This window comes from Nerophis ophidion, linkage group LG07 (genome assembly GCF_033978795.1).
Source record: "Nerophis ophidion isolate RoL-2023_Sa linkage group LG07, RoL_Noph_v1.0, whole genome shotgun sequence".
NCBI classification, from domain to species: domain Eukaryota; kingdom Metazoa; phylum Chordata; class Actinopteri; order Syngnathiformes; family Syngnathidae; genus Nerophis; species Nerophis ophidion.
In genome coordinates, this window is record NC_084617.1 from 51,502,711 (window position 1) to 51,514,207 (window position 11,497).

General features: G+C 40.6%; 1 protein-coding gene across 1 annotated transcript in view; it reads left to right on the plus strand.

Annotated features, from left to right (window-relative positions):
• setbp1 (SET binding protein 1) overlaps positions 1–7,704 on the plus strand; it is a 129,224-nt gene extending 121,520 nt beyond the window's left edge. The window contains exon 7 of the mRNA XM_061906373.1: positions 7,038–7,704. Within this exon, the coding sequence (XP_061762357.1) occupies positions 7,038–7,480 (443 nt within the window). The 3' untranslated portion in view covers positions 7,481–7,704. The remainder of the gene's footprint in view (positions 1–7,037) is intronic.
• Positions 7,705–11,497: the final 3,793 nt, after the last annotated feature.

An 11,497-nucleotide genomic window follows, 5' to 3' on the forward strand; every position in this document is an offset into this window, starting at 1 on the left:
CAGAACGGATGACTCACATACACACAACTCAAACCTTGCACATCCTCTTTGCATTTTCCCACTTTACTTCTCTTTCACACTCCTTTTTGCAGGTTTCCCTATGTTCTACTACTATTGGTCGGGAATCTACACATCCATGCACATGTCTTCCTCCCCCTCTTTCCCACTTTCCCTTTTTTTTTCTCCAGGTCTCCCCTCCCCCTTGTTCCCCCATTACCCTCTCCTTTCCCTAGTCCCTCTGCCCCTCCTCTAGCATGACTTACTGCTTCACTTCACAGCTTAAGTCCAATTAAAATACAAGCGCGTGTGCACGCATGTGCGCGGACACGCACACGCAGGCAAAGAACCCCTGGTGCACGCGCAGTGTACATAGCCAAGGTGTTTTCATATTAAATATATCCTTACAATATCACATGCACCATTTTAATGGTATTTCTCCTTTAAAGCAGGTCTTGTCGCTCGTGACACTTCTCATATACATACTCGCACTAACGCAGGTTCTGTCCTGAATTAATGAGGTGCATTTCCTTTGAGTCCCACGCTTACTCGTATTCATGATGCCAAGAAGGATGGTATAAAATGAGACACGGCAAAGATCAAACCTGCAGTGTGTGTGCAGTGGGAGCTTACTATTCCGCAGAGAAACAAGTCCTCAGTGCTATATGGACCCTCGCACTGTTGAAGGTCACGCGTTTTATGTTCCGTGTATGCAGCTCATAAATTTCATCTACTTGGTGTGTGTGTGCATGTGTGTGTGTGTGTGTGAGAGAGAGAGAGCGCTTAGTTGAGCTGATAACATGCGCAGCTCATAAACTCTTGATACTTATTGCTTTCTGCATTACACTAATTTCATTGTGTGCCCTGAATTCTTGAGCGACAATAGAATGTGATGTTCTTCTGAATTGTAAATGAAGGGTGGTCAAGCCTTACTTTATCTGCCCTCTCTTCTCACTTCATTAACAAATCCGTCAAAATGGAGCTAAGTACTCTCGATCTCTTCATTTGCGCCTTCATGTTCTTTTTATCCTTTCAAATGTAAAAAGAATACCATATTTTCTGGACTAAAGAGCACACCACTGTTTTTGAAGGAAAAAAAAAAAAAATGTTCCATGTTTAAGCCGCAGATATGTTATGAAATTAGTTATTTACACTGAAATATTTTGTAAATATGTATTTAATTGTTTACAAACAGTGTCTGTTACATGGCAGTAAAACGGCTGATCAAGCAAAAGAGAAGCCATCGTCATGGACCCACTAGCTAGCTCTCCAGCTAAACAGACTCAATAACTCCACAGTGACGTTTTAGTGAATTCACTGAGGAATTCATGAAACTAAAACAATACAAAAATAATGCCAATGTAAATTTATAATACTAACACGGTCAGTCGAAAATGTTTTACCATATTAGCTAATGCTAACCACAAATCATTCATCCATCCATCCATCCATTTTCTACCGCTTATCCCTATCGGGGTCGCGGGGTTCGCTGGAGCCTATCTCAGCTACAATCGGGCGGAAGGCGGGGTACACCCTGGACAAGTCACCATCTCATCAGATAGACAAACAACATTCATACTCACATTCACACACAAGGGCAAATTTAGTGTTGCCAATCAACCTATCCCCAGGTGCATGTCTTTGGAAGTGGGAAGAAGCCGGAGTACCCAGAGGGAACCCACGCAGTTACGGGGAGGACATGCAAACTCAATCAATCCAAGTTTATTTATATAACCCTAAATCAGAAGTGTCTCAAAGGGCTGCACAATACACAACGACATCTTCTGCTCAGATCCCACAGGGCAAGAAAAAACTCAAACCGATGGGATACAATTGGAAATCTTGGAGGGGACCGGGCGACCGGTGCAATGGACGTCGAGTGGATCTAGTTAATAGTGTGAGAGTCCAGTCCATAGTGGGGCCAGCAGGGGAACATCTTGAGTGGAGACAAGTCAGCATCGCAGAGATGTCCCCAACTGATGCACAGATGATTGGTCGACCCTGAGTCCCGACTTTGAACAGCGAGCGCATCATGTCTAACATCTGTGGTCATCAAATAACCTCTCCATGCAGGAGGCTGGGGCTGAGCAGAAAAGAGACGGCAGATCAACTGGTCTAAAAAGGGGTTCTATTTTAAGGCTAGTGTATAGAGTTTTAAGATGGGACCTAAATGCTTCTACTGAGGTAGCATCTATTACTGTTAGTGGGAGGGCAGTCCTAACGACACTAGCTTCATTACATTACGATAGCATGTACAAATAAGCATTACAACACTCTTACAGCCGTCACACATGGGACAGAGTAATAAGTATAATTTTGTTTTAATTACATTGTGAAACTTACACGCGTTGCTTGGAGTAAAGAATGAAGTGTCCTTTCGAGTAGTAACACAATTGTTCCTCCGGTTCAAAGCTCTGAACAGAGGAGCCACTTGCAGTGAGCGAACTTTTTGAACGCTATTTTGCTTATGGCGTTAACGAAGACGCCAGCGAAGAAAAATCCATGAATTACGAGAAAATTTGCGGTTTATAGTTCGGAATTTACGGTACTTTACAACGTCACATGCTGTATTTCACCATACCTCATCAACTGTATGGGAAAGTTAGTCTTGAGATGTGGAAAGGAATAAAGTTGAAATACATTAATGTACAAAAGTCTTGGGACACTACTAGCTTTATTTTAATTGCCTTTTCCAAAACAATGGGAAAAGGTGAGTAACTGGACGGTTACAGTTAGGATTTCATTGAAAAAGGAAATTGGAAAGAACACCTAAAGTTATTGATAATTATTAATAGAGGTGCCAACTATAACAAATTAACTCATGTAATTAATCGCAAAGAAGTTTTGGATTTATTAATCTATTTGACATGTAGACACTCTTTGACCTTAACTGCAGATGGTTACCTGAAAGGCGCCACAGGTTTTTATATGGTCAGTGATCAGTACAAATTTCACTTCAAAATCCACCCAGATGGGAATTTAGATAAAATACTTACCAAGTTTTGAGAAAATACATGACATGCATTCAAGTAAAACATTTAAAAAATGTTTCCGTAGGACAGTGGTTCTCAACCTTTTTTCAGTGATGTACCCCCTGTGAACATTTTTTTTAATTCAAGTACCCCCTGATCAGAGCAAATACTTTTTGGTTGAAAAAACAGGATAAAGAAGTAAAATACAGCATTATGTCATCAGTTTCTGATTTATTAATTTGTATAACAGTGCAAAATATTGCTCATTTGTAGTGGTCTTTCTTGAACTATTTGGGAAAAAATATCTAAAAATAACTAAAAACGTGTTGAAAAATAAACAAGTGATTCAATTATAAATAAAGATTTCTACATATAGAATTAATCATCAACTTAAAGTGCCCTCTTTGGGGGTTGTAATAAACATTCATCTGGATTCATGAACTTAATTCTAAACATTTCTTCACAAAAAAAGAAATCTTTAACATCAATATTTATGGAACATGTCCACAAAAAATTTAGCTGTCAACACTGAATATTGCGTTGTTGCATTTCTTTTCACAGATTATAAACTTAAATTCATATTTTGTTGAAGTATTATTCAATAAATATATTTTTAAATAATTTTTGAATTCTTGCTATTTTTAGAATATTTAAAAAAAATCTCACGTACCCCTTGGCATACCTTCAAGTACCCCTAGGGGTACACGTACCCCCATTTGAGAACCACTGCCGTAGGACATTCTGACCATAAAACTGCATTTGTGTCGAAATATTGAGCTATTTTATTTTAATTAATTAATTGTGCTAGCGAGTAAAAACCTGTGGTCATGCATGATTAATCCAAATTCAAAAGCGTGATTTAAAAAAAGAATAACGATTTGATGGAACTAATTATTATGGTAAGATAAAGGAATGTATTTTTTTTAAGTCAAAAGAGCATCAATGGCATCAATGCTTGTTTTAGGAAAAATTGTTGAAATAAATAAATATTTTTAAGGACACGCTGTACTATACTGGTACATTAGTCTTTAGTCAATATTCGTGAGTCTATTTCTCTCCCTCAAGGCAGCCACAAGGTTATAAAACTATGTTAGTACCTTTTCCAGGGTCGAATAGGTATGCAACAGCCAAATGTCAAGGGTACAAAGAACTATTTATGAAGCTATAATACCTCGGTGAAATGCAATCCTAGCCTTCAAAATATACAGTAATACCTCAACTTATGAGCTTAATTAGCTCTTAACTCAAAACACTTGTACCTCAAATCAACCTTGCCTGTTGGAATGAATTGACTCCCAAACAGCACATTTTTAACATGTAAAAAGTACATTTCAATTAAGAAATAGGGTGTGAAATAATGCAATAGAATGCACTACTAACATCTACAGTAGTTTTATCAAGTAATTAGGGCTGCACAAAAAATCGATTCTGAACTATTTTTATCCCAATTCAATGTCCATTCATAATATTCGAAAAAGTGATATGTATATATATATATATATAACTCGTAATTAATGCGTTAATTACGAGTTAACTCATCAATCTATTAACGCCGACAATTTTTTAACGCGCATTTGCATATGTTGTTTACAGGCTTTTATTTTGTTAACGCCTTTTCTTATAAAGATGGCGGTGCCCGGACGGGCTTCGGCGTGGAGGGGCTCTTGGTAAAGATGCAACATTTGGCAAAATACCGGACAATTCTGCAAATTTCATGGCTGGCTTACAGCGTGGTCACTCCGGGATCACTTACGACCGCCAGACAATTCTGAATGTGGATAGATCGGGCCGTTTTGGACTGAATGACGCGTGCTTGCTAGACCGGCTAGCTAGCATGGGAATACTTTGCCGGCTACATCCAGCAGCCTGTGAAGCAGCGGAGTATATGTGTTGTCTGTCTATTTATGAATAATGCAGACGAGGCGTGTTGGCTGAGTTCTTAACGTTTGCTTTCAGAGCGTGCATATCACAACATACAAGATGCCGTCATGGCGACACACGACCCATACCGGGCTACCGCGCATGCTCGTCACTCCTGTTGCATGCTGGGTAGGGTAGTTGTTTTTTTCCCTGGCTCATAACATCACAATATAGTACCATCTATATGATGCGTTCAGTTTATTAAAGCACCAAGCAAACAATCGGAAAATTCCCATCATATCAATTCCTAGATATGGTCTTAATTATTTTAAGTGCACTACGCATAATAAACACAACATTATTAAAATTGCTACTACGGATAACTTGATCAAAAATTCCCTAAAACAACCCACTACCTGTAATATAGGTTTTTTAAACATAAGATCCCTGATAAAAAAAATGTTCCTGCTGTTACCTCAGAAATTGCCTGTTCGGATGTTATGATTGTGGCTCAGAGATTTGTATGTAGATTATATTTATTTTCAATAACAAACAGGATAACTTAAATACCCTGGCAGTGGAAATAAGCTTAAATGTTTGTATTTACATTTTTTGAGTTGATTTTCATAAAATATGCTATTTAACTGCTACTGTTTAAGAAGTTCTTTTTTAAATTGTGTTTGCACAACAAATGTTTTGGCACTTTTGTTCATGCGGTAGAATATTCCAATAAAGGTGCACTACACACTACTTTGGAATTCATTATTGGGCTTTGCGTATACAATGCAGTTAATCGTGATTAATCGGAGAAAAAGTGCGATTAACTTCGATTAAAATTTTTATATGTATATGTACATACACATATATATATATATATATATATATATATATATATATATATATATATATATATATATATATATATATATATATAAAATGGATGGATGGATGGATGGATATATATATATATATATATCCATCCATCCATCCATTTCTACCCCTTATTCCCTTTTGGGGTTGCGGGGGGCGCTAATAAATGAAAATGTTGTTTTTGTTTTTATGAAAACACATTTTTAAAAACACTTTCTTTGGCCATATCCATGCAACCAGGATGCGCTTTACTAACCTGTAACCTGTTTTGAAAAAATTTCATTATATTTATAATAGCAATATTTAAAGTTTTTTTTTTTAAAGTAACTTATACATCATTTTCCGTAGTATTCAATTACATTTATTAAGGAGTAATTCCCTGTGATGCCGTGGCAACTTGTCCAGGGTGTACCCCGCCCTCTGCCCGAATGCAGCTGAGATAGGCTCCAGCGACCCCCCGCGACCCCAAAAGGGACAAGCGGTAGCGAAATGGATGGATGGAAGGAGTAATTCCGTTAGTATTTAAATAATTTTTGGGGTAAAGTAACAAGTAACTATAATTAATGACTTTTTTAAATTAATTTTCAGAACACTGCTTGAGATTTAAAGCATAATAAAATGCCAAGAGACCAAACACTCTTAAATTGAGGTACCACTGTATTTGTATTCATCTTACCAAACTTTATTATGTAGACGACCGCAGATGTGGGAGTCTTTGGCAAAAGAAACTGCATGATGGAAAACGGGTAAATGGTAAAACAAAAAGAAACAGCATTCTGTCTGCAGGCTGCTTGGGGACGAGTGGCTGATTGCGCTTTTCCTCCATGTTGGCAGTGGTTCATTGGAATCAAAGCCCAGACAGAGAGGGAGGGCGATGTAGTCCAAGCAATGGAAAACAAAAAGAGCGACAGAGACAGAAAAGAGCTTTCTGAAATCAAGAAGGAAATTAGAAATTGCGGCGTTAATTACATGTGCGACTTTAGATGGCTTTTGGCTGCCTCTGCTCCAGATGCTCGGGGTTGTTATTGTGTGGAAACATATTAAATGGCTGAAGGAGACATTTCTGCGAGTTTCCTCCTCTCTGCTCTCCAGCACACAATTACAGGATAGGATCTGCTCTCCTGGCTCAGCTGGGCTTTGAAAGGCTTACATGAATATGTCAAAATTACCAGGAAGCTCTTGAAGCTGAAGTAAAATTTAAAAAAAGAAGAAGACATTCTCTTCCTGAGCAAAGTTGCTATCGTTTTCTTCTTGGATTTGCAGGGCTTTCTCATTTTAATCAAATAACATGGAGATTTATTTACCTTTCTGTTTTTTTGTTTTTTTTTACTCTCCCAGGTGCTCCCGGTAAGCGTCGGTACAAGCGTCGAGAGGTGGAACAGATCCAGAAGGAGGTGAGGAGGATGCATTCTTTGAACTTCGAGCATGTGCAGAAGATCCTCCGTGCTAAGCGCCTGCAGCGACAAGCCAAAACGGGGAATAACGTCATCAAGAGACGACCCGGACGGCCCCGGAAGCAACCCCTGGACGCGGGGCAGGCCGACGGACGGGAGGGGAACCGGGGCGATGGCGGCGGTTTGGACTCCGCTCAGAGAGCTGACGGCAGGACTCAGGGGATGCCTGTTCTGGAGAGGTGTGACCAGCCGGCGGGCAGCCTCAAAGACCACGATTCCATCTCTGCGACCATCGAGAAGGTGGTCCACAAGGCTCGGTCAGTGGGGGGCAAACGCAGAGGCAGGGGCCACAGCGGGGACGACTTATGGGCGCCCTCCAATCAATAGAACACAAGCTTTGAAAGATCCAGTGCCCTTAAACCCGGGACTCATGGTGCACTTTGGTTCGGGAGCACTTGTTTGTAAAGATTCCTTGGACCTACGTTTAAAAACACGGCACTATTGTGTGGTACTTATGCTAGCATAGGATATTCTGTCTCTGATACAGTGATGTGTATGGTACTTTATGATCCTGTATCTGAATGTGGCCTCAGCCATATATTTACCAGCAAGGGGAGGGAGGGAGGGAGGGAGGGGGGGGTTACGGTTCATATAAAACTGTGCAGCTCAGCATATTTTCTGCCTTTCTAAGGGAGCGTGTCAAAGAGAATCCAGCAGTAATTAAGCCGCCCTCCCCTTCTACTTATCCTGTAGAGTTTGTGCTCATGTCGCTTCAGTGTTTGCTCTTCTTCCACCCCTTTTCCCCGATCCACGCACCCTACTTCCCGCTTCAAGGCAACATGGTAGACTAGGTTGTCCTAAACTGTACATCAGGGCTATTCAACTGGCGGCCCCTGGGCCAAATCCGGCCAGGGAATGAAACCGTACCGGCTCCCAGTTTAGTGCAAAACTTGGCCGAGACACATTTCTGCAGAAAAGTCCTACAAATACTAGAGTGCTCCTGTTTTGTCGCGCTTGAAAGTGTTACGTGGAAACGCAATGCATTGTGGGCTTTGCTGACTTCTGAATAGCTTTTTTAGACGGCTGAATGCAAATCTCTGTCATAGAGTTTTGTTTGTTTCTTTACTAAGTTCCCAACATGGCGCGGACTGTTTGGTTTGTTTTAAAAGTTCATGCTCATAGACTTTGGTTGGTCAGATCTAGTCTTAGACTTAGATTGGTCAGACCTAGTCTGGAGGCTGGTGCCAAAACCCCAAATATATATACTCCAACAACAGGAGGATGTGTCTGGGCAATGATGGTTCTGCCCAATCGAATATGAAGTCAACATTCGTTTTTCTCACCAATGACCAATCTAAGTCTAAGACTAGAGCTGATCAATCTAAGTATAAGACTAGATCTGACCTATCTACGTCTAAAACTAGATCCGACCAATCTAAGACTAAGACTACATCTGACCAATCTGAGTCCAAGATTGGATCTAACCAATCAAAGTCTAAAAACTTAATCTGACCAATCAAAATCTAAGAGTAGATCTGACCATTCTAAGTCCAAGACTAGATCTGACCAATCTGAGTCTAAGATTGGATCTGACCAATCAAAGTCTAAAAACTTAATCCGACCAATCGAAATCTAAGATTAGATTTGACCATTCTAAATCCAAGACTACATCTGACCAATCTAAGTGTATGAGTATGAACTGATGAAGTCCTCTAAGACAAACTAAACAGTCCAGTTGCGATCGATTGAACGCTTTGAGAAGGACGCAGTGCTTGTTATGATAATTTCTTGGACAAAAAAACCCAGATTTGATGAGATTTGTCTCATTTCCAGTGTGAAAGTAAAGCCAAGAAAGTCTGGTTTGTGAGCTAATAAAGGATATCAGCCGTGAGACGATCGAACATCCCTTTTAATGCCATCACCTGGTACCTCTTGGTGTGTTCATGGCATTTTGTAAGTTTGAATCAAAGCATTTTTTATTCTGTTTCACACGTAGCATTTAGTAGGGTGTTAGTATTAGCTAAGCTCGCTGCGGGCTACAAACAACATTCAGTATTTTGGAAGAAAGCAATACCCAAATTCATCAATCAATAACTGAGAAGACCTTTAATATTTCCCACATTAATGCAGTGTGTATTTCAAGCTTGAAATATATTTAGTTTGAAAGGAATTTCTTCAGGGAACACCACACAGTGACAAGTACTGTTGACTTACCTCTGAAAATAGGACAGCTTTACTTCTTATACTTTATTCAAATGTTCTTGTAATCCGACCATATTTTCGGTATATTAGATGGAATCTTTACCTGGCACAAACTATCAGTCGTGAGAACACTCTGTGAACGGGCCAACATCATAACAGAACAAGATCGAAAAAAAATGCACTCAAAAACTGCCAATATCCGACCTGGGCCATCAAAAAAGGGGACCAACAAGTAAAAAAACAAGGAATAGAGAAAGAAGAAGAAACCCAAAGAAAAACCTGAACTAAAGAACAAAGAAGTTATAACCTTACCATACATTAGGGGACTAACAGAACCATGAAAAAACACAAAATAAACACAACAGTTAAACCTCACACAAAACAAGACAGTTACTTGTACATCCAAAAGACAAAGAACAAGACAAGAAATGCAATTTAATATCTGAAATCCCCTGTAAATCATGCAAAAAAATCATACATCGAAGAAACAGGGAGGACGTTCAACACAAGGAAGAAAGAACATCAGAAAGAATGTGAAAAAGAGACAACTGGAAGGTTTACAAGAAGCCTAAAACAAAAATCCGAACAGGAAATCTTAAAACCAGCCATATCAGATCATTGCAAAATAAATAACCACATCATGGACTGGGACCACACCAAAATCATTGGGACTGAAAGTAACAAATTCAAACCATGGATTAAGGAGACGATCGAACTAAGGAAAAAACCCTCAATCAAGATAAGGCAGCATTCATGCTTTCGCATACCTGGGACTCCCTCCTTCATTTAATCAATCAATGTTTATTTATATAGCCCTAAATAACAAGTGTCTCAAAGGGCTGCACAAACCACTACGACATCCTCGGAAGAACCCACATAAGGGCAAGGAAAACCCACACCCAGTGGGCAAGGAGAACTCACACCCAGTGGGACGTTGGTGGCAATGATGACCATGAGAACCTTGGAGAGGACCACATATGTGGGCAACCCCCCGCCCCCTAGGGGACCGAAAGCAATGGATGTCGAGCGGGTCTAACATGATACTGTGAAAGTTCAATCCATAATGGATCCAACACAGCCGCGAGAGTTCAGTTCAAAGCGGATCCAAGACAGCAGCGAGAATCCCGTTCACAGGAAACCATCCTAAAGGGGAGTCGGATCAGCAGCGTAGAGATGTCCCCAACCGATACACAGGCAAGCGGTCCCGACGAGCGGTCCATCCTGGGTCCCGACTCTGGACAGCCAGTACTTCATCCATGGCCATCGGACCGGACCCTCTCCACAAGGGAGGGGGGGACAGAGGAGAAAAAGAAAAGAAGCGGCAGATCAATTGGTCTAACCATCAAGTGGCGGGTGGGGGGGACAGCCAACCAGGTACACTTGACTGGTCTGCCTGGTTAACCACGCCTATAAGAACAGCTGATAGGCAACAGTCACAATGGTCAGAAGACTGCAGATGACAGTCGAAACATCCATCCATTTTCTACCGCTTGTCCCCCGGAGCCTATCTTGGCTGCATTTGGGCCGAAGGTGGAGTACACCCTGGACAAGTCCCAATGGGTCCCATTTTTTTATAGTCTTTGGTATGACTCGGCCGGGGTTTGAACTCCCAACCTACCAATCTCAGGGCGGACACTCTAACCACTAGGCCACCGAGTAGTTTTAGTGTTGCAAATCCACCTATCCCCAGATGCATGTCTTTGGAGGTGGGAGGAAGCCGGAGTACCCGGAGGGAACCCACGCAGTCACAGGGAGAACATGCAAACTCCACACAGAAAGATCCAGAGAGCAGGATCAAACCCAGGACCTTCGTATCGTGAGGCAAACGCACTAACCCTGTTTCAGCATGGTGAAAAATTCCATTTAATACTGTATACCAAAAATATTGACTGATTACAAGAAGATTTGAAAAAGTATATGAATAAGAAGACATAATTAACCTTTTTGAGCAATCTTCTCTTCCTTATGTAATATTCCGTGGTCTTGCACACACTCAAAGTTGGTTTGTCCGTGAGCCTTTACCGACTTCCGAAATTCTTGTCAAAGACTCTGTTGACAAGATAAAGGACAAGTTTGGCAGATTGCTCAAATCTCTTGTCCATTGAACGGGTTTATATGGATCAATTCCACCAATTGGATTTCTTTTTTTCAAGGTATCAAGCAAACAGGGCCTGGTTTGTCTCAGTACAGTCCCTTATTTTT